General features: G+C 38.3%; 1 protein-coding gene across 1 annotated transcript in view; it reads left to right on the plus strand.

The window, feature by feature from the left end:
* The window catches only part of CHN2 (chimerin 2), a 164,609-nt gene that overhangs the window by 57,474 nt on the left and 82,286 nt on the right, over window positions 1–24,849 (plus strand). The window contains exons 2-3 of the mRNA XM_065627803.1: window positions 9,903–9,941; window positions 17,306–17,361. Of these exons, the coding sequence (XP_065483875.1) occupies window positions 9,903–9,941; window positions 17,306–17,361 (95 nt within the window). The remainder of the gene's footprint in view (window positions 1–9,902; window positions 9,942–17,305; window positions 17,362–24,849) is intronic.

Raw genomic sequence — 24,849 nt, forward strand, 5'->3', positions numbered from 1 at the left:
TGTTCTAAGACACTTAAAGTATTCTCGTGTTATATACATCTTTAAAATTTGAAAAGTAGGAAATCAGGATATTAGCCAGGCTGCAGCTGCATTTTCCTTTATATATCACAGGTGGCTAAATTCTGTCCTCCTACTCAGCGCCACTGGAGGCACTCCTACACATCTCCTTTGAGCACTGGTTTGGATGTGTTTTAATTTGACGATTAAAATGCTGCAGAAACATGGGATTTGCCTCATATGACATGCCATTAACCACAGTGTTTCTCTTGCAGTCAAAGTTGCAAGTTGCAAAGCTGCAAAGCAAAGTCGTCACCCATGCCCAGGTATTTTGCACAGCCCTGTTGGTTAGTTTGATAAAACTTGTGGAAGACCTAAGGGTATTTTAAATTTTAGTGTTTCATACAAGGTATTTTGGAACCGTATGATAATGGAAGAACTCATTATCAACTGTAGAAGTGCCAGGCTGTAGTAAAAAGCTCCTGCAAGAATTACAGACTTCCAGAAGGCAATAAAAATTCCTCCTGAGTAGGAAAACAATACACAAACCATATTTGTCTGAGAGGGGATAGTCCATGATAGCTTTCTAGCAATTTTAAATATTGGTAGTAACTCTTTTATTGCTAAGATTGCAGGGAGAAAAGTGTAGTTACATAGACCTTTCTAAGACATTCAAATCTTGTCACCATAAACATATTATTATGGAACCTAATTTTAAGAAGGTAAACATTTCTCTGTTATTTAGGTTAATAACTGTAGGAACAGCAGTACTAGGGGAGCAGTTGAATGGTGGGTGGCAATATAATAGGAAAGACTTATGAAGTATTTGTCCATTTGTACAATGCATTTGAAAAGAAGGTGGATCCCTCAGTAATAGTTGACGTTGATGAATCAAAACTAGTTTTTTAAAAACAGATAATTTGAAGATCCAGAAATTAACTTTGCATAAAATAATAATTCAATTGACTTTGAATGTAATCGACACGCTTAGATCCATGAAAGACAGTAATTAAAAGTCCACCAGAAGACTGTAATTAAAAGAAAAATGTCATGGTTTTGTAACAGGGGAAGTACACAGGTGGAGCATTGCCTCATCCTAGGAGTCCTTATTATTCAGAGTTTTATCAGAGAGCTGTGGGAATGATTAATATGCTTTGCAGGTGGGTGGTGTTTTTCCTGGTTTTGATGTTTTAATGTGGAGAAGCAAATTTTGCAGCAAATACTACAGGACCTGTAAAGGAAGCTAAAGAAAGGTCTAATTATTTGCGAACATTTTATTCTTCTGCAGGTCATTATGCATGCTCTGGATGGCAGAATAGTTCTCATCTCTAATGTCTGAGCCTTTAAACTGTGTTTAGGCTGCAGCGTTCAGCAAGGTCAGCTCTCAGTGTAAATTCTCTGAATCACATGGCTTTGCCAAGTGAGATGAACTACTGGATTTACCTTTGATTCTGAGTCTGCAGTTTCATCCTTTAAAAATACTTACAGTTCTGTATCCAGAGAAGGGTGAATGTGGGGCTGAATGGGGAAGATGAATATGATCTCTGAAAAGCTGCTGGAACAGCCTCCGCAGTCAACTGCAGGACTAGGACCTTAGAACAGTCAAAAGCAAACGCACCCTTGCTCAGAGAGATGATAAAATGACACATGTCAAAAATAACAGAGTTACTAAAAGCATTTATTTGGATTTTGCTGAAGGTTAATAAATTTTCAGGGAATGTGCTGGCTCCTTCAACAAGCCAGAGAAACGGGCATCCTGTCAATGTATGAGTGCATTTCTGGAGCAGGGAATGTGATGACACTACTTCAACATAAATGCTTTAATTGAAATAGTTTGCGGTGACCCTTTTAATGCCATTTTTTTGCATTATTGCAGTTATTTTGGTCACATGTTTTTTCATACAATGCCTGGACCACTTTGCTGAGTCCAGGGCTCATTGGCTGGAGGGCTGGGTTGTTTGGTGTTTGTTTTTTTTTTAAGGTGCAATAAGTAAATGACTGGAAATGCACTGCCACATTCTGCACAGTGATAAAATTACTTCAGCAGAGCCATTCTCATATATGCCAACTGATTATCTGGTCTTGATTTTTAGCCAGGAACTAACTGGTCATTAGTTAGAAGCTGAAGTGTATCTGTGCAAGACAGGAGGTCTGCTAATGTGATGTGATTTAACTTATGTCATGTGTTTATTCCTACCAAAGAAATGTCAGCCTCTCATGCAGGCAGAGCCCTGATTGTGCCATTTTAATGTCTTGATACCTCTGGTTTATAGATTAAAAACATGAAAATGCAAAAATAACCATGTTACATTTTAATTACACTGGCATTAGTGCTAAAATAGAGACTGGTAACAAGCGTTGGGGCGTAATTTTTAGTGATCAGATTAAATTTAATTGCAGCCATTAACGCAAACAGATTTTTGGCAATCAAGCATGAAGGAACTATTCTGTGACTTTTTTTTTTTCATTGTCTACCTTGCTAGTTTTTAGACACAAGCCTTTAATGATTTGCATGAGGAAACTCTTCGTTGTTGCTGTGTGAACAAAATGCTTCAAAGCACCTAAATCACAGAGGCTCTAAAATACCATCCAAGGTCAAATAGATTATGTGTGATTCAGCATTAAAAAGGATGTACCTGCCTAAGATCAGGCAGTGTGTATACCCCTCTGCACTATTATATCTTACAGATTTCCCAAGAAATATTTAAAGCATTGGGAATATTTGCATCAGCTCATTTAGACCCAAATCTTGGATTTGCTTTCTGGAAGAGCCTGTTTAGTTCTGTTTCTTGGGCACCACACAGTAGCCTTATGCAAGCCTAGTGTCCTAAAGAGACTTCCGAAAGTAGAATTGTACAACTACCCTTCATTTTGACACTTCTGTTGCTGTTGAGGATCTTGCTTATTCCTTCTCTCCGTTTCCAAATTATGAATGATACTTCCAACGCTTTTAATTCTCTTTAAATCTGTGCAGAATAGAAAGGCAGTTTTTTAATTAAATGGGATATTGCTACAACTGCATGGTCATAGCTGGCTGAACACCACTCACCAACTGTAGAATATGGCTCCTTAGGCTTAGGTTCTACAAGCTCAGCTGGAGATTCAAATAACTCAAATCTCCTCTGATCTGTTGGAGTAGGTCCCTGATAATTCACTTATTTCACAGTTGTGTTTTATGTGATACTTGGTAACTCTTCTACATTATTAAATTTATGTATTTGCACCTTTCATCTGCATTTTAGCAAACCAGACATGTGCACTAAAGAAAATTATCCATGGACCGACCACCTATCTGTTAGTGGAAAGATACCGTTTTGAAATCTGAAGCAAAAGCAGGAAGAAACACAATTTGGAAAGAGTCTGATTTGTAGAACAAATTACATGAGCTACACTTACAGCAGTGGCTTCTAATAGCAAGTTTGCGGTGGGCAAAAGCAAAAGATACAAAATAGCTGTCAGTTTATATTGTGATTATTAAACGCTTACTGTTTCAGTCTCATTGCTGTTCAAGAGATAACTCCACCCCTTTTGTGAGCATTTTTTGTCATTTTAAATAACACACTAACGCTGATTTTTTTTTTTTAAAAAAGGAATAGTACAGTGGGAAGCACCCATCATCTGAATTAATACACCAATTATAAACTCTGTTGCAAATAAACAATTTGATCATTTCTGTTTCTGTGCCCTACAGTGGGAGTTTAAGTGTCTCGTTAAAACAAAAGCTGCAGTCTCATTCCATATTTTAGCTGTCCATGTACTGATGATGAGAAAGTTCAGTGATAAAGCTGGCAACTGCTTGCTCCTCCATAGGCAAATGTGCGTTCTGAATGAAACATTAAACGGAGCTTTTGACACGCTGAAATGTTTCAACAGCTACATCGCTAATTATTAACTGCAAGAGAATTAGTTTTGCTCTTCAAAGGAACAGTGACTTTTCAGAAGTTAGAGTTGCTCATTTGACAGTATGATTATTTGCAACTTAAAAAATAAGAATGTTCTTTCTCAGAGTGTAGTCAGACGTGCCTGCAAGGGCAGTTACTGGATGTAATAGAAATAATCATAACACCTAAAGGTATATGCCAAATGACAATCGAACATAGAAGAAAGTGCCTATTTAAAATAGTTTGCAAACGACTGCAATATGATATAGTTGTATACACAGATATATTAATTGGTGAGAGGATAAAACAAATGAAGAATAGCCCTTCACTGTCCACAAGCTTAGCCATTAGGGGTTCAGATAAGATGAAAATGGGCTTCTGTAATTGCTAAGTTTTAAGGACAGAATCAAAATTAAATAATACAGTGATGTTTTACATGTTGAAAAAGAACTGACCTTATCAAAGAAGCCCCCTTATTACTCTTACTCTTAAATCTCCATCCACAAGTATATGCTGAGGACCACCTGGCTAGAAAACAGCTTGGCAGAAAAGGACCTGGGGGTCCTGGTGGACACCAAGTTGAAAATGAGCCAGCAATGTGCCCTTCCCTCAAAGAAGCCTGATGGTATCCTGGGCTGCATTAGTAGAAGTATTGCCAGCAGGTCGAGGGAGGGGATCTTTCCCTTCTACTCAGCACTGGTGAGGCCACACCAGGGGTACTGTGTCCAGTTCTGGGCTCTCCAGTACAACAAAGACATGGACATGCTGGAGAGAGTCCTACAAAAGGCCGCTAAGGTGATGCAGGGATTGGACCATCTCTCCTATGAGGAAAGGCTGAGAGAGCTGGGGCTGTTCGGCTTGGAGAAGAGAAGGTTCAGGGGGACCTTATCAAAGTGTATAAATATCTGAAGGCAGGAGGGTGCAAAGATGATGGAGCCAGGCTCTTTTCAGTGGTGCCCAGTGACAGGACCAGAGGCACAGGCACAGATTGCCCAGGAAGGTTGTGAAGTCTCCATTCTTGCAGATATTCAGGAGCCATCTGGGCATGATCCTGGGCAGCTGGCTGTAGGTGGCTCTGCTTGAGTAGGGGGTTTGGACCAGATGACCTCCAGAGGTGCCTTCCAACCTCAGCCATTCTGTGATGGCCATCCCCATTGTAGTCAATTGTATAATAGAATTCTGCCTGTATGAAGAAAAAATGTATGTGCCTAAAGAGTGCGAACACTCTTCATCTTTCACATAGCCTTTTACTCAACAGTTATATGTTATTGTTTTATATATATAATTACATATATAAAAATAAGAAAAAAGTATTTAATAACATACGCTAACTTAATGTTTTGGAAACAAAGCTATAAATATGAAAGTGCATATGGTGAAACTGAAAAATCTCTTTAAAGGAAATACACAAGAGGCATTAAAATACTAATAATTACAAGTCTTGGTCCTGAAAAGAACAATAGAAGATGAAAAAAATAGTAACTAGGCTTGTTTACCCGGTGAATCATTTATCTGCACACTGCCAGTAAGGCAGTAGCTTCCAAATTGGCTGTTCCTCACACACAAGTGTCTTTCCTTGCACATGCAGGTCATAGCTTTAAAATTAGTTGTTACTGGAAAGGAAGTACGAACTTCGGACAATGGTGGCAGAAAAGCCAGGTTCAGGCAGTTCTTCCAAGGTGAACTGCTGTATATTTTTTTATAATCCTATAGTAAGGACAAAGGGAAAAGAAAAAAAAAAAAAGTCGTCTTTTTCATAGTGGTCATGAAGAAATTGGCAGAGAATAATGGTCACCCGTTGGTAGCTGTCTCGATCCTAATCTGGATAACTCTGCTACTACAGGAATCGTTAATACTTTTTAGACTATCTAGAACTAGGCGTGGTGTGTAGCTGCAGTATGGATATTTGTTACTGTTCCTCTTATAATTAGAAATGCCACTTATAAGCCAGAAGTATTTGATTCATGTGACGTAATTTGTGATCTTTTCTGTAAAACAGTTTCCTCTTCCCAGTGCATTACCAGTCAAATCAAAGTTTTAGCTTAATCAGTATCTTATTAGACCTGCTTTAGCTGGGTCAGTCCCAGTGCTGGTAGCACAAAATCACAAGCGTTTGCATTACATCATCATCTTCACGAAGTACAAGGAAGTAGAAAAAATCAATTCTGTCATTCCAGTGTCTTTCACAACTACATCCAGAGAGGTGCCACCTTTGGTACGGAGCCAGACACAGTCAAGAACAAAGTTTGAAGTCCATGGATAACTTTACTTACTATATAATTAATGTAAGCCCATTTCTCAGAAATTGCTTAAGAATGGCTCTGAGTAATGTATTAACCATTTCCCACCCATCATTTACAGAAATACTGTCTTCTGTCTTCATGTTTTAAAAAGAAAAAATTATGTCATTTTCATGTCTGCTTAAAGCTTTGCCAACTTTTTCGAGCTCTCTTTACTGTAGTCTTTTTACAGTTACTCAGCTTTACAGTGCTCCGTCAGCTTTATGAAAATATTTTATTCCTAAGATGCTTTTCATCCTCTCTATACTGTGAAGAGCAAAGCAAATTAAGTGAAGAACTAACCTGCTTTTCCTTACTCCTGCTTTCCAGTTCCACAGTATCATTTTTGATTTGACAGTTTTCTCCAGTATCTTTTAGTTTCTATTATGCATGCAGTGAGAAACCTTCTGGTAGCTCTAATAGTCCCCAAGAGTCAGCATTCGCCATTCGTTTTGCCTTTCTATTTAGCATACCACTAACTTCTAGTTACTTTTTAACGTTTAATAAATATTAACCTTCTCAACTGGTATGTTTCAAAGCTTTTAGTTAGCAGTATTGCATGTAATGTTATTTGTGGAAATCTCTCATGCTCTTTTGCCAGTCTAGTCTTTCCAGTAAGTACTCCTTAGCTTTTCTGGTTTTGCTAAAGTCATTTCTGATACAGTATTGGTAAGACTTGAAATAATTAAAAAATACCTAAACTAGGCATTCTGTAGATCTTTTACAATCAGTCTCTCTAGATTCAGAAAGGTGTATCATAGCTGGTCCTATGGCATTTTGTTGAGTTTTTCAGGACTGATACGCATCTTGTGCTCTGAGTTGCTCCTGTGACAACTGCTTTCAACATCAGCTGGCTCGGTTTCTGAATTTATACAAGAAGTCACTGTTGAGAGTGTGAACCCTTCAAGAAAACAGCAATAGGAGAAATCCTGCCTTGTCACTTAAGAATATGTCAGTGAATCCTTTTTCCTATGCTGCCAATCACAGTTGTGATAGGCATTATGATCAAAGTTCTATTAGGAATATCATTTAATGAGAGCTCCATGTGGGGCATTTATCATTTGTGCTAAGTCTGATTGATTGATTTTTGCTAAGTGGCAATAATCCACTCTACTTGGCTACTATTTGTCTCATTTGACCCCTGACTTAAGAAGGGCTGAAGTGTAGTCTAATATAGTTGTCGAGGATGGGAGTCCTAAGACTATATCGTACAAGGAGGAGAGTCAAGGTATTTCTCTGGTGATTGAGATGTGCTAATTTCTGTCCTAGGGCTAATTTCCATGCTGATGGCCACGTAGGGTGGCATCTTTGGCTGTACGTGGCCCACATCTAGAGAGGGGCCCAGTGGCCTCCTTCCACAGAGGGAGCAAGAGGTCTATATCTGGGCTCCATTAAACATCTCCTTGATCCTTAAGCATGATCTCTGTCTCGAGGTTGTATTTAAACTGGTTGTTCTTTACCTCCTTACAAATGGATGCCATCAAATGTCATGCATGATAGCTTGACAATAAATAGTATTAATGCTATCAGCTCTGTGGAGTTTTGTTGCCTGTGATTTAGGGCCGTGTTGTCAGCTGAAAGGATCAGAGAGGACACTGTGGTGCCTCTTAAGGGTGAATGTGGAGCCACTGACCCGTGGTTTTCCTCCAAGTGTGCTGCCCTTAAGAGTTATTTTAGCTACCGAGGATGGTTCTGTCTACTCTTTCCTGGGCTGACAGATTCATAACTGTGAGAAATCTAACATAATCATGAGGAGTTTTGTTTTATAACTATCTCCTGGATGATTGTTCTCCACCTTGGATGCAGTGTTTCTACACCATCAGTCTATCTCAAGCTAATGAAGCACTTTATGGCTACTTGTAGATCAGCTTTCACTGTTTGGTTTGTTGTGCTTTTTCTAATTAATTTAGAAGACTAAAGCAACAACCGATACTTGTTGGGTTTTCATTGTTTCTCTCACTATTATTTCCTTTTCTGAAGTCACAAGTATAGATAATCTGATATTTGCATTATCTTAATTTTTCTCCTACTAGAAAAACACATTAAGTGCACAAGCAAATTCAGAAATTCTCTTGCAGTACTGCAGAAGTATGACAGAGGAATTTAATACACAGTATTATGGTGTTATGGTAAACTATATGTGGAGCAACAGATGTATAGGAAAAAAAAAGAGTAATATATTACCATTATAATATGAGAGGAGAAAAAATTAGTCAGCTCTTGCATGAATAAATTTCACTGGTCTCATGAATAGCTTCATATAATTTAAAATAATCTTTCTGTATAATGAACTTGCAAGCTAATTACTCTTGGATTGCCACAGTACAGTATAACTCTGTCAGGCTGGGAGCATTTTAAATTTTGCCAAAGTCGTGAAGTGGTTACAGTTGAAAATGGACTTGAATGGGTTTCCTGATCAATAAATCCGCAAATTGTCACAAGGTATTATTCCAGGCAGTAACTGTGATCATTGCTAGATGTATCCTTTTTTAAAACAATAGAGTTAAAAGTGGCAGATGGTAGTTAATGATTAACATTCCTAGTAAACAAACTTTTGCAGGGATATATTTAAAGTGGTTGTGTGTATATAAATAGACAGGGAGCATGAGCTATGCAACTATAATTGAATTACATTAGCATAACTTAAGTAGGAATTTAGTAAATACCAAACACCTTCATTAACTGGCACAGTATTAGAAGATTAATGACATACTCCCTGTAAATGACTCCTCAAAGTGTTTGGCAACCTGGCAGTTTAGAGCCAAACTGGTACCCGGTTCCCCACTCCTTGCAGCAGGTAACTTATTTAACTCGTGCCGCTCAAACTTGGCCTCCGCTGGGGTTTCTGGAGCTGAAGCATCAGCCTTTTTTGCAGAGAGCTGGAAACTCCCCTGTGGAGTGGGACCCTCCTCTGGCCCTCCAGTCACACCAGTTTGCCTCCCAGCCTGGAGACCCTCTTGCTCACTGGGCCCTTAAAACACAAGTTATTCTTTTAGCTCAGTCTCTACCAACTTACACTTTTAAACACAGAAACTCTACTCTCCCTGCCAAAAATTTGCCCAGCAGCATTGTATAACTCTTGCACTAAGAGAAGATACCAGCTCCTTTTGTGTCCCGTCAGTCAATAAGGGCAATAATTGTCTGTTTCCAGTTGCAAGTTTTGCAGTCTTTCCTTTTTCTTCCTTTTTATTATTATTTTTGCTGATGCAGTTTCTGGAAAATATGCCAATTATGTATTCTAATGGGTTCAAGAACTGTAATTGAATCTCGTTGGAACTGTTAGGTCTGTGCATCAGAATCCAGCTTGAGCTGTGCATCTTTTTAGCTAAAGCATGTGTTGATGCTCATTCTGAAATCTTAATAGTGGGGCTAGAAGCCTGACTGAAAACCAGTGGTGATTTGTCCTCTTATCATGCCAGGTGAAATAAATAAGTAATGTAGTTACCAATCTAGTCAATTATTTTAAAAATACTGGTGAGTCAGGAAACTATATGCAAATCGGTAAAAAATTAATTCCTGTTACATCTGAATAATTTGGAAAAAGCACATTGGTGCCACAAGTGGTTGAAATTTATATTCTTCTCTCACGTAGAAAACTGTACTGTAAATGAGCTAGCATCTCTCTTGGGAAATAAATGTGAATTTTGCTGACAAGCTGAGGTCTCTCAGCAGAAAAATGCATGCTGACAGTTCGACCCAGTGGCCAATTGACTGATTTCTTTCCCTCTTTTTACTTCTATTTTAGATGCTGAAGAATACCAGCCTCCAATATGGAAATCATACTGTGAGTATACCAGAAATTTGAATAATCTTAGTACCTTACCGGGGTGTCACTGTTAGGTGTTTTCCCTTTCTTTGTTTAGAAAAAAGAGAGAAATCTAATAGATGCTTGTAGAAATTACTGGATGGTTCAGCAGCGAAACCTGAACTTTTCTGTTTCTCCATGGAGCAAGTACAGCAGGGTTATGAGTGCCAGACTCTCTGAGTTGCATTACAAGTGTGCAAATCCTGCATTTCATGGTTTATCTGCTGAGATTTTCAGGAAGGATTCCAGAGGTAGAGGTTAATGCTTCATGTGTTTACTAAAGGTCAGGCTTGAGTATACTTGTCTTTTTATATGTGTCACCAAATCACTTTAAGATAATATTATTTTTGATCCTTAGCAGTAAAAGGTTATTTTTGAAGTGGTGGTTTAGAAGTTGGAGACACCATTATCAGTTCTTTGAACCTTTCTGTCTGCCTTTAGAAAAATCATTTACATGGAGCACAGTGCAGAAGTGTATATTTTATCCTCTTTTTTTTGCCTTATTCCAGATGTAGTTTCCAATAAAGTAGCACAGATCCAAGACAAAATATTGGCTTTTTAAACCATTATTAAAGATGGCCTTTAAATTTGATCTGTTTTTTAAAAACCCTTATTGGAACTTTAATGCAACTGTAGCTTTGAGTGTGGATTTTTTTTTGTTTTCAAATACAGAACCATCCTAAGCAAAAGTCATTCCATTTATTGTGGCAACTTAAAATTCAGTACAGTGCCATTACGAAAAAGGCACTACAAAAAGACAGGGATCACACGAGTTACATGCATGTGCGTGTATAATTTTAAAGACTTGAATAAACTTGTTGACTTCACTTATATGCAGATTAAACTACCTTGCTGACTTCAAAGACATCAGCTCTATGTTACCTGAGAATGACATTCTGCCTCAGAATGGACTGGGATTTTTTCAACCAAAACTTCAGCATGCCAATAAGTTACAAAAAATTGCTTCTCAGAACACTGTTTTCTAGATACCTTTTTTTAAAAAAACCTATATACTTTTCTAGATGCTTTCTAGATACTCTAGAAACTTTTGCTGGTTTTGTTGAAGTATTTTGAATGTATAAGAAAAACCTCCTCAAAAGTCAGCAAGAGCGTATTGATTTGAGTTGGACCATTACAGTGTACTTTGCTGGGTACTTGGAAATAAGTAGACACTTCATAAGATTTTTTCAGAAAAGAAATCTGGCTGACTCCAAATCAGTGGAAAAGCTCCCATTGACTCTGATGAGACCAGGATTTGAAATGGCAGATGTTTCCCTTTTTTGCAGTGAGGAAGTTCTCATTAAAAATTCAGGGAACAAGCACATGCAAAGCTTTACTTACCTTCTCTTAGTTGCCCCACTGGTGCAGCAGACAGATCAGGGCATGCAGTGAAAAAGTTACTTCTACCTGATAGCTTACATGTAGTCCAAGGAAAATTTTTTTAAAATTAAAAAACACAGAATGAACAAATAAATTATGAATATATAATTTCCTATTCGGATATACATAGGATGCCAGTATTGTGGTAACAGCAAAGTCATGGCCTCAGCATCTGAACCCCACGAATGAGTGATCTTGGAAAAAGTTACACGGGTCCAAAATGCAGATAATAGGTTAAGATTACAGAGATTTGCTGCTGAGACTGCTTAGCCACAGACATACGTTTTTCATTGCAATGTTCAGTAAAGTATGCTGCTTTACTCTGCTAGAAAAATCTCAAGCTGGTAAATTAATTACAGATTTTATGCCCATTGGTAGCATTAATCTACGATGCAATCTACTGCCATGTCTCATCATAGTTTCAAACTAGTGTATGTATTTCGCTCTTAGCAGTTTGTGTTTACTGCCTAATTAACAGTTATTTTCAGTGTATTTTAGCTAGTTAACTTTTTTTTAAATGTTTGTTAACATTAAGATACTTTGCATACAGTTTTGATGTCTTTTTGAAGTTGTGGATAAATTCAGGTTCACCATGTTGCCTTTTATTGACTTAATGACCAAGGCTTCAATCCTTCTAGCTTCTCAACAAAGGCAGATTTTCCTGTTTACGCAGGCAAAGTATTCAAATAAACAGTGTTGCACATATCCATGGGCAAATGCCAATCAAAGTGGAACAGCTTTCAGAGTCCAAGTTTTACTCTTTGGCATTATGTACGAGCTTGTTTCAGCTGTATTTGGAAAAGATGAACACTTCTAATGTGGAAGATCCTTGCTTGCTTATGAAGAATTGTTACAAGGTACATAGGTTTCACAGATTGCAAGGTTTTTCAGACTTTTTCCAATAGCCCTGGGACACAGAGAATAAAAGAAATGACAAGAATAATTTTATATTACCAGGAAGGGACTTGGGGAAAAAATTTGGAAAGTTAGTGGCAGCCAGCAGTGTCTTGGCAGTGGATTTGATTGCATTCATACTTAAATAACAGATCCACAAATAAATATCCAGTAGCAGATTTCTTTTTGTAGTCTCATGTTAGGAATTTTATACAAAATGGCATTTTGCCTTTTTACCATCACCGAGGTAGGAAAGAAAGGAAGGTAAGGATCGCAGACGTGGGTTGGCAGGGACTTGTGGGCTGAGCTGTTTGGTCTTCCCACTCGAAGCACAACTAGTTGGCTCTGACTATTGTCAGCTCTCAAGCAGTGCAGCCATGGCTTTGTCTAACCGAGTCCTGAAAATCTTCAGGGATGGAGCCTCTGCCACCTTTGTGGGTAACCTCCTCCAGTGCTGCACTGCCCTCTTCCAGCAGAACCAATCATCTGAACCTGCTTCACGTGACGAGGCAATTTGTTTGACTGCTGAAACAGCACAGTCATTTTTTACTTCCAGCTACAGAGTGTATGTGCTGGGGTTTTCAAGAGATGCAAAACCACTCTTTTTCTCCTTTTGCCACTGTTGAGATTGGCATGTGCTAAGCAAGTCTAATGTCAATGCCACTTTAATGTTTATTTGCATTATTTAAGGTCAGTACGTTGGTATGAAGCAATGTGGCGAGGTGCAGAGCATCAGCTGATGTCATGCTTCAGCTCCTTACAAAGTTTCCCTGCCTTCTGCCCTTCAGCAAATACTAAGCACAGTGTCTGAGACTCGGTTTTGTTAGAAATTAAGGCTTTAGTTCAACCAGGCACTTAGGTTCCTAATTAACCATGTGAGTAATCCTGCAGAAATAGGACAGCTCATATTGTTCAAGCTCAGCACATGGATAAATGCCTGACTGAGATGGGGCCAAGGAGGCAAAACTAAGGAACGTTGTGAAACGTTCTCAGAGTGAAGGCAGTGTGTGTCTTTGCTGCTTTATAAAAGCCATGATAGGAATTCTTCCTCTCTGCTGGAGCATCACTGAACAGTAGTCATAGGTGAGTTAAAGGAGAAAGCTTGAGTTCCTGACACGCTGCAGAATGAAAAAAGTATGAAGAAATGGTGGTAGTCCTTCTTCCCTGGCAGAAGACGAGTAAGTGCTGATTTTTGCGTGTCACCTGTTCTGTTACTTACACAGATCAGATTTTGAAATTAGAAAGTTCTTTCTAAAACGTATTGTAGAATTTCTTTACTCATCCCATGAGACAAGACTTGTCCTCTAGCAGGAACAAAAGAGAGAGATATATTCTAAGTAGTCACTTTACATCCTAAAGAAATGTTCCCCTAGAAATTGAATAATAAATTAAATTTTTTTTACTTTATAACTTCCCAGGTGATTGTGATGCTATGAATGCTTGCAGACTATCTGAATTATGAAACTGATAAAGATGATTAAGGACGAATTAAAAGTTACTGGATTTTTCTATTGCAGTGCTGCATTTGGTTTAATATTTGGTGTGTATTATTACTGTGCATTTAATTTGCATCTGATGCTGAACAAAAAGGTACTCCCAGTCTGATGCTGTTGTCTAAGCAGTAATAATACCTTTTCTTTTTGCATGCAGTTGACTTTTTGTAAGGTTCATTTTCCTGGGGCTAAAATAATCATCATTATGTTTGAGTGTCATCTTTTTATGGTCACAGTGGGTTTGTCTCTAACCTGCCTGACAGTTCTAAATGCTGGAATATACTTGGTTAGATGTCAATCACTGCTTACCACTGTATTAAATAAGCGTGGTTTTCTGTTACTTTGGTTTACTGTATCCTTATACATTGGATTCTGGTTTAAGATTTTCAGAGGTAAAGGGGGGAAAATGAGACACAAAGGCAGAGCTTGTTTGTCATTCCAGCAAGTAAGTGATGGCCATGTGCTTTCTGAACTCCTGACCATCCCCTGGACGCTGCTGAGGTCTCAGCAATGTCAGCCAGAGTGTGAGTGCCCAGCACTTTGGGAAAAGTGTATAATGAAATCGGGCAGAGCTGCAGGATGTTCAGCGCTTCTGAAAATGAGGTCACTTAATGAGGTGTCTGCGCTCATTGGAACTTAGCTGTAGGGCACGTTTTTCTCAAGTCACCTTAACCATAATATTGCACTTGTATTCATAGCCCATTAGCCGGCTTTTGTATAGTATTCATTTGAAGCAGAAACAGGAGAGAACCTTTCTAGAGAAGAATACATCTTTTGGTAGGGTCACACTTGCTTTGCTCCTTAATACCTCGGTCTGTGAGATACTGCCTTTTCCTTGTTTTTCACTTACCTGGCCTTTCACTGTTTTACCTCCCACACTCTTGCCTTGCTGCGTGTCTTCTCTGGCTATCCCAGGCTGCTGTGTTCCTGTCTGGCTCTTCTGGCATTTCTCTCCTGTTGAGCTGTTTGGCTTCCCTTACCACAATGCCAGGCGGTGCTTCCCAATCTTTTCTTTCTGTTCCTGATCTGTCTTCTCTCTTTCTGTCTAATGGTTCTGCACCGCTCTCCAGTAGTTCCACTGGGCTGTCTTTCTGTCAGTTTAATGTCGTCCAATTTAAAGCTCATATGGCCCAATCTCTATTCTTTCTCTTTCCCAGGAAACCATTTCCCATTCATGATGTTTTCTATGATTACCACCATTCACAAGCTCAGTCACGCTTGTTATTTGGGCTATTTTCTAATCCTGCACACTTACGGCAGCATACAATTTCTTATTATTATTTATTTGGATATTTAAAATCTTACTACATTTTCCTCCAATACATTTCTAAATCAGATATTTTCGCAGTTGAGATAACTATGTGGATTAAGTACCCGTGTCTCTCTGAGAATGACAGTAACCTTTTCCAATCTATTCAAAACAGAGTTGTTAAGCTGATTCGTCTTCCTTGCATTCATCATGAATCCCTGCACCGATTCATCCCACTACATCCTACCAGCATCCAGTTTTTTGTGTTTGCTTTTAAAGTCTTTCCTATATCTGCCCTCTCCCATTAGTCATTACTTCGTTTTGTGAAATGCTGACTCTTCTCCCCACCCTTGCTTTTCCAGTGATATCAGCCACAGAGATCATTTTGGTCATTTCAGAGAGCTCTTTGCTTTTCTTATTTCTTATAAATGCAGCACATCACAAGATAGGCTTAATATATATTCTTCAGATCAACTTGTTTTGCACCAGAGCTATCCAGGTTATCTTAGAAACAGCTTCACTAGCTTAATTTGCTATGTCCGTTAATATTTAATAAGTTCGATTATTGAAAAATAGGATTTTTATGAAGTAGGATTTTTCAATTAAAATTTAAATGAATAAATAGGGGAAATAGATCTTTTAAATAGGAAGCAATTATATTCTTGAAATATTTTGAATCTGTAGAGTTCCTTCTCTCTACTGGAAATGTACGAGGGAAGAAAAAGGTTACTATTTTCCTCTTGAATATGTTTATTACTAAGCATCAGTAACCTGCTGAATCAGGGGTTATGCTGATTTCAGACATTCAGAAATGGACTCTAAAATCATGATATTGGGCTCCAGAGTAATCAAGGTGTTAAAAAATGGTCTCTGATTTTTGAAGCAAAATTTTCATGCTTTGCTTGGCAAGTCTTTAGGATACACAAGTCATTTGATCAGAATAGAGTAAAAGGAAGGCTTTGAATCTTGTTCAGTCACACAGCTGAAAGAGGTAAGAAATACCACTAGTTATGATGAATCTTGTGCAAAAGTAATGTGAGTTCTGGTGGTGTTGAATGAAGCCGGTTAAATCCAAAGCTTTACTGCAAGTTCAGAGCTGGATCACATCCCTATGCATTACCACTGATAGGGAATATAAGAAATGAACGCTCTTTCTGTGCCCCTCCAAGGAGCCAGGGATGAAGGCTGGGTCGGGAAAAGGAGAAGTTATGATTTCTTCTGCTTTGACGTGAGTGGAGCACATGGCCCCCAAAGCTTCCACATCCCCTGAGTGACAAACTTGGGTGCAAGCCAAGGACTTCTCTGCTCCTCAGCCTTCATCACTCCTAGCCCCATTTAAAGAGAAGGTGGGAGAAGGTCCTAAAGACTAACACCTACCATTTCAGTTCACTTTCTGCAACAAGGCTCCTGTGCTTATCAAAACTACAGGTATTTATATTCCTCCTGCCATCTACCACCTTTTGGGGCATAATTCAAAGCTTCGCAGGCATTGTGAAGAGCCCCATACTGGAAACTTGGTCTTTTAAAAAAATTCATAGCCACGACATGATCTTTCCAAACACAAGAAGGTCAGCATGCAGAAGGCCTTTCTTGAGGGAGGCAATCCAAACCTCTGGGATTTTTACTGGAGTTACAGAGAGACAGTCTGTCTGCGCTGGAATTGATTACTGTCATTGCATGTCAGCTTCCTCTCACGACTCGGGTGGAAAGGAAGGAGAGGATCTCATTAAATACTTGCAGCGGAGAGGCTGGGGGCCAGGGTTCAGCGGCTGCCCCCAGCCTCAGGTCTCTCTCCTCCAGCCCTCAGAAGATTCGCAAAATTGATCTGGGGCCATTTGAATAGGGCGTAATTGCTCTGAAAGGGATGCTTGCCTGCTCGTCAGTAATTTCCAGCAAATCTTGAAAGAAATCATGAGATTGTGGTGAACCCTTTCCTGAACTTTTTCATGGCCTACCCATAAAAGCGCTGGTGTTGCTGGTAGGCATCCTGGTTTGAGTCGTTACAGCACGGTATACACAAAAGTGAGATTTTTATCCTGAGATACTCCTAATAACTCTAGCTTCTCTTCCCTGGAATAGAAATGTAGTAACAAGTACAAAAGGAGATAATACTTCTAAAAGTCAAAAGAATGATCACTTTAGCTAGTTTGCAGGTCAACAGCCGATTTCCATATAAGTGACTCAGATGCACTGAAATACCTCCATTTGCTCTCGGTTTTTTTACATTTGCATTTTTCTCTGCAGCCTCTGGCTAAAAAGACTCATCTGAATAAAAGTTTGTGTATGTTGCTGTCTTCTAATTATCTGTACATTTTTGCGTTTGACAGTGTATCAGTTGCAGCAAGAGGCACCGCGTCCCAAGAGAATCATCTGTCCTCGGGAGGTCAGTTCTTTCGCTCTACCTTGTTAAATCTGATGAATTGTCAGCAGCATATGATTACTGAAACTCTTTTGTACAGTCTGTTGGGTAGTATTCACTTTAATTTTTCCAAGCCATTATTTTTAATAGTAATTTTTTCTTAAGGTTGATTAATTAAAGGAGATTAATATTTGCTAATTAGGAGGCCTCATTCTACCACTGGAAGTCCCTTCATTAGACAAATACTCATTAACCATTGCTTACTGTGCTTTTTTGTATACCACCTAAGGTTTTGTGTTTCCTTGTCAAAATGAAGGTGTATTTTCTTCCTGCATCTGCAGGATACTCCAGTTTGTTGAATGCGTTCTGCCAAGGATTATGTTCAAGTTAAAATACTGAACTGATAGCCTTAGATCTCAATTCTGTCACAGAAACTTTAAAGATGATAGGATATTAAGCAATCTCTAGGGCTGAAGGTTTGGCTGAGTCATGTTGTCTCCGTTTTCTTTTTCTGTATTTCTCCATTTCTACTTAGTTAAATATGTCAGTTCCTCAACCTGCATGGTATAATCATAATGGAAAACATATGTAGATGTGTCTGCTCAATCAATAAAACTGTGATAGCTTTATCTTCTATAATGTCGGGGCAAATTTTGTGCAAATAGACATGTAATACTAGTAATGAACGCATGAAGTGATTACACGAGGTATAAAAGATGATGTGAAAGAAGACAGAAACTGCGGTTCATCGGCGTGATGTATAGTTCTCAGACATCATCCCGGGCCCCGACCTGCTTCCCATACCGCCCGCCCTCTGCAGCAGAGCCCCAGCACAGCGGTTGTCAAGTATCAACAGATACAGTCTCGGAACAGCTTTGCGTGGAGCACAAGGCTTTGTGCCAAGGCACAGGCAGATTAAATGAGTTGCCCAGGGTCATGAAGAAGATCCATTGCGAAGCCAGGAATTGAATCCAGTTTTCCTGAGTCCACCCAGCACCTTAACTCAAAGGCCGTTGCATTTGTGGGTTTTTTTCACATGTCCGAGGAGAGCAGGGTCTTGGCCTCACACGGGCAGTCGTCAAGCCCTGTCAGTTTGGGATGGTCCCAAGGTATACCCGCAGGATACTAAGAAGGGCAAGCAAAACACTGGGGTGGGTGAGCCCTCGCGTCATACTTTCTCTCTGTCAAAGTCAAGGCTCAGGGAGAAGGAGGATGCTGTAACCCCCTGGGACTCCAGTGCATGTGTGCTGGAGGATTTTAACAAGACCTTCCTCCCCAAAATTCTCATACAAAACAAATTATACCAGTCTTCTTGGCTGGTATTCTCAAAACGAGAGGACATTCAGGTTTTTAGTAAACGAACATCAGGTAACAGGTATTAAACTAGTAGTGCTATAGCTCAAAATAGTTAAGCTAAACATTTTATTTACTTCCAGTACAGACTTAGAGGAGTTTCTCACTTTTCTTACTTTTAATTTTTTTTTTTATTTTTTATCTTTTTCATTCTGGAACTACTTTGAGAAAGAATTTGTCTTGAGAAAATCTGATCAATAAGCATTGAATACTTAGGAACCCTTGCCTACAGTTTGAAACTCACCTTTGTGGGGATACAAGTGACTTAGTCTGGATCAGTTTAGTCCAAAATTTATAATACTAACTCAAAGCATTTTTTAGCTTGCCTCCATGAGTGAAAATTTGGATCAAATTAATACAATTGTATTCATGTTATAGAAACAAGATTATATACACAAGTGGAGTAAATGTGCAATTGCAAACTCTTTACGACTGTGCTATATTGAACTTGTTTCCTTAGACTCCAGAACATGTTATATACAACTGAAATTATCCTTTACTCCGTTTTTTTGGTGTTTAAAGACCATACATATTTAATTCCTATTCAGGTTGTTTCCAAAGATTTGCAGAAAGAAACTAAGGTCATGTTCTATTAAGCATATGAGTATGTAATTGGCAAAGCATCACATAACAAAATAAGTTAAAAAAAAAATCCTATTCATATAATTTGGGTTTGGTTCTGACTGATGAACCATTTTTAGCAGCTCACTTCACAGACTGAAGAGAATCCTATTTCGTTTTGTTTTGATTTTTTTTTTTAATTAACTTAAACATCTCAAGAGACTTTATTCAGGTGGGAATATGAAGCAGTATGAATTCCCACAAATGTGATCTTTGGTTGACTTCTTGTAACTTGGATTTTGAATCTTTGTGTAGATCAACTATATGTGTTCACAACCTGGTTGCTAGAAATAGAGATTCTCTGACATAAGCGTCAAAAACTAATCACACTACTACACTGATGATGTGCTCTACTTTTACAGCTTTATTTTTACATATCATTGAAGAGGGTGTCCTGATACCTAGATTGTTCTTTGTGGTTCATATTGTTTGGTTTGTATAAAGTAGAGCTATATATTGGTTTTAGAGAGAATCACAGATTATTTTAGAGAGAAAATTTGGCACTGTATTCTTATGCCACCCATTAGCTTTTCCTTAACACACAGATTGTAAGACAGGTGTGTTGTTGTTGTTGTTTTTCTTGATTCTAGTTTGATGTCAGTGTAATACAATGATTGTATAGTTGTTCTTCACTAAAGGTGGTCTCTTATTAATCCTAAATTTCTGTCAGTTACATAGAAAAATCTCAAAATCTAATTTTCTGTTATGTATGTGAAAATATATTACTCTGCAATATGATCGTTATTTAGTATGCAACATGATGCTCATCCAGCAGCTGGAGAGCAGGTGTCAGCAGGATGTGTGAATGATGGTGGAAGGATTTATCTGTCCATGCACATATCATAGGAACTAAACTTGGTTGAGGATGTTCTCGTGTATCATGTAGGAGTCAAACTGTTTCAGACAAATGTAAAAATTGCAAATGATTTTAAATCCTTCATGCTTATGGGAAGACGTCTTTTATTCATAACTGCCAAATTCTGTGCTGTTTACAAGGAAATTCAAGCATCTACTGCAAACAAAATCTGTAACAACAACAGATAAACTTTAGAAAGGTTGGGGTTTTGGTTTTTTTGTTTGGAGGTTGTTTGGGTTTTTTGTTGGGGGCGGGGGGTCATTGTTGTTGTTCTCTCGCCACTTGGCATTTTCATAATTCCTCCATCTTTTCCATTGCTGTCTTCCATATTTTCCACATTCATTTGCTCTTCCATTACCTTTTTGTTACTCCATAGTCACAAGAGTTTTAGCCTCAGATCTTTGCAGTTCTACCATCTTATTTGTCTGGGTTTCTTGTTTAACTATATTATGGAGACAGAAATTGCCTCTCCTGATATGCGAACCACCCAACTAAAAGCTGGGACTGTAAATAAAACATGAGCATTTAAATTTTTGTGTCTTTGAACTTTGCTATCATGATTCTCCTTTTATTTATTTTTTTTTTTTTTTTTTTTGCCTGCATGAATATCTTGTCAGCAAAAGCAGGTAATTCCTGCAATGGGAATCATATTGAGTGAGCTGTTAGGGCTTCAGGTACCTAACGGGTTTTAATTAATCACCACTGACAGCGCGACTGGTGTGAATATCCTACCTTCCCAATAACATTGGATTTCTGCCAATACCCTCATTTGTAACTATATTCCTTCCAGCAATGTTTTAACGATTTATTTTTTAAATAGGAAAAGTTTTGTTTAAAAGTGCCATTCAGGTGGAGGAGTAGCTTTTAAATATTGTGCAAGTGTGATGATAGGCACCAAATAATCATATCTGTGAGGAAGTCATATTATAAAGCATTTTTTAGGGTTTATTCTACAGAAATGCTGACAAAAAAATTACACTCTCAGAAAACCATTCAGGCATTTAACTTCATGGTTTTATTCTAAAGTATCGTTTTAAAGAATTCTTAATTTTAAGAAGTATTTCAGTAGTAGACTACTCAAAGTTAAAATATCTTTTAAAGAAATCGAGTTGTTAATAATGTGAAAGAATCAAGGAAGGATGGTGATATTATTTGGGAACATTTTTGGTTAAACAATAGGCTTGTTACAAATTTCCGTCGAAGAGGGAGTGAGTGACCCATGACTCTTGGATTACTTGTGTAGAGTCATTCAGATATTCATACCTGTGAGTGCTATTCCTGTTCTGTTCCAAGAAAGCCTTAATTGCTGACAATAATTTTTGAGGCTGTGAGTTCGTCTGCTTTAGACCTCGCATATTCTTAACAGAGTCTTGGCCAAGTCAGTGTCAGCAACACTGAGAAACTTGTCTAAATTTCCCTAGTGTAGACAAAGCCTTAGAGCCTTAGCTTATATTATTATGTAGAAAAATGTCAGTTAATTGCCTTCGCCGTCATTCTGAATTCCAAATAGGTTGTGTCAGAAACAGTAGACATGATTGTCTCTGCCTTTAAAGCATCAAAATTATGGCTTCTTGACTAAAAGCAAATACGATTTCAAAAGGGGGACTTTTCTTTGCAAAAAAAAAAATTCTTTTTCTTTGCTTAAGTGATTGTAAGAGACTAAAAGAATGATGGCATATTCAGACTGTACCGCTGAGAGTCTTTCACTCCAACCATCCAGAGGGTCAGGAACTGTTTTGGCCCTCTGGGTATCCATTACCCAGATTTATCAAAACAAGTGTATAGTTAGTGGCATTTCATAGAGCATAACTGTTGAAATGGTCACTAGCAGGTTTATAATGATACTGCCATCTTGTACGCTACTAGCAGAGAATATACAGGATCTTTACACATCTCCAAAAGTGAATGACTGCAAATTATTCTTTATTCAGTTGTCCTCAGAGTTGCTTCTGAAGCGTAGGGTTCAAGCTGAGAACAATACAATTAGTAGACTATCATTTAAACAATGGCAATATTGAAAAGTGTTTTTAAAATGCTGGTTACTTTTGTCAGTCCTACTTTCAGGTACAAAAATGTTTTATATTTGTACATAAGAAAAAGCTTTTGATTGGTCACTTCCAGAATTAGGTAAGCTTGGGCAACATTGTTAAAGTTAAGCCTTAGTAAGATGTTTGTAGAGTATATCTGACTGCATAATAAGTATTTAATCATTGCAATAAGTCTTCCATGAATTCCCTTATTCTGCTCATTTAGTGACCTTTACAAGCTGAATATTTTCCTTTCCCTCTGCCCTCATCTTTCTAGTAACAATGTCTATACTCTGGTAAAGTACTAGTGAGTTATAACAGGCATTGAAATTGGCCATGATATTGGTGGTAGATAATGAGGTTAAATGGCAATTTTCATGGCACTTGTTCAGATCACTCTACTGCAAAAAGTCAAACACCATCATGAGAAGGTGTCTCTTGCTGTCAGTCCTTAGAGCTCGTCTAAGATAATTCAGAATATTATATTATCTTTCCGTAGAAAGAAGCCTCAGAACACATACAGTGACACACCAAGAGACCCCATTTGCCAGCAATTAAGTGAAAATGAGCAGAATTGTGAAACCTATTTTCATTAACGAAAATGTTTGTACATCTAAAACTTAATGGAGCCTATATCTTCAAATTCTTATAATATTGCTGCTGCTTTAATTGTGTTTTTATAATCCTGTCTTTATGATAGAAACAAAAAGAAACAAGGAGGACACAGCAGTAGTCTGTGGGTTGCAAATGAAGCGAAGAGCAATTTTGAACAGACCTTGACAGAAGGAGGAAAGTTCTTCAGCTGAAATCCGTAGTGAAAGTAGAAATCCTGGCTGAATGTGGGGGGGCTGAAAACAGTTGGAGGTCCAAAGAGTCTTTGGTTAAATTTGCACAGAGGAGCTGTGGAATGTCAAAATGTATTGTATCCAGCGTCCCTTCAAATTGGCCACGTACAGGTTTTCCTGTTAGGTTTAAAATGTGGGTTTACGCCCAATGCCATTTTCCTGTGGTATCTCCTGAGTGAATATCTTCCCACAGAATGCCGGTGATTTGCAGCAGCACATGAACAAAAGAAAGGAGGCTGGAATATTGCTTGCCTGAAATTCCCTTGCAGTCATGACATCAGAGAAAGTTGGCGGTGTTTTCTCCAAGGCTCTTTAAGGACTGACAGGAAATCCCGCCTCTCCCAGGCTCTGTCAAGTCTCACCCCGCTGCAGTAGTAGGGTGGTGGAGCACTCGGCTGAAGCCACATCAACCTCATTCTAACAGTCCATTGACTACTGAACAGAGGAGAAATCATTCTAATAATTCTGCAGACACAATAGTAAATATTTCATTTAAATAGTTACAGCTGAAGAAAACTAGAAGAGGCTTGTCTGTTCCACTTGAATTTCATCAAGCTTGGTTTACTAGTGGTCTAGGTTATGATTTGCAAATCAGACTGGTGGTCATCTTTGACAAAGAAATACGGTATGGACCAGTTGGTGCATTTCTTGATCTCTACAAAATGGAGAAGTTAAAGCCATCTTTTTGGAAGACAAGATGGCAGCTTGTGACTGAGGAGCACAAACTGTATGGAGCTGTCATTATGGACTGATGAAGTTGCTAATTATCCCTTAGGTTTTGCTTGACAGCTGCTTTGGGAAGCTTCACCCTCCTCTCCATGTTTCCTTGGAAGTGGGTGATGTGTCTGTGTTTGCAATTTTGCTATTCTCCTCATTTTTTTAAATTTCCTTTGATCTTTGTTACATATCAGTCTTTTCACCTAGTTAGTTTTATTTTGACGTGATGTCAAATATAAGTAGTTTTCAAGGCAAAATAAATGAAAGCCTGTGTCATATCTTGGCCTAGATAAAGTTTATCAATAAGTCTGTGTGTAGGTGAAAATGCTGTGTGCTTGTATAGATTTACATATCTGTTCCAATTTAGGCCAGTATTTCTTGTGTTTGGTTAAAATAATATGTAGAACGAGGTCTCCTGTGTTTGCTCTGTGACTGATACTTTGTGAGGTGTCTGGTGTTCAAGATAAGAACAGAGTATTGAGCAGCTGATCAACTTGTGTTTCCTAATATGAATAAATAGAGAAACTTTATATATCTCTCTTGCTTCCTATACTTCCTGTGTGTGTATGTATATACGTATGCACAGAGAATGGTCAAATCAGCCAGTTACACGGGTCTTTTTGGAACACTGAAGAGAAGTAGGCATGAACATGGTGGAGTTTGCATGGTTTTCAAACAAGGTCTCCTGAATTTCAGGCCTCTGAATGAAAATTCAGAAGATTCGCAATGTAGGTTCCTGTTTATCCTTTGTTTCCAAAATATATGCATATCTGTTTGAAATACCATCATGACTAACTAATATGTACTGACACATTTTAATTGCCCTGTATAGATTAGTAAGAGAGTGATAGATGTTTTTATGAAGAGTATATCTCATAAATCGGTATCAAAATATTCAGCTTTGTTGAAATGAAAGCATCTGTAAATTACCAGATTGTTCATCATTTGGAAATAAATATTCTTTTACTTAGTATTTTGCATAGGAGCTAATAGGATCTACACCTTTTCCAGACTCAGGAAAAGTACCTACCACTATCTAAGCTCCCTTATTCCTGTTCAGAGTTTGCAGATAACCTGACTTCAGAGAAACTTC

This window comes from Caloenas nicobarica, chromosome 2 (genome assembly GCF_036013445.1).
Source record: "Caloenas nicobarica isolate bCalNic1 chromosome 2, bCalNic1.hap1, whole genome shotgun sequence".
Classification (NCBI taxonomy): Eukaryota; Metazoa; Chordata; class Aves; order Columbiformes; family Columbidae; genus Caloenas; species Caloenas nicobarica.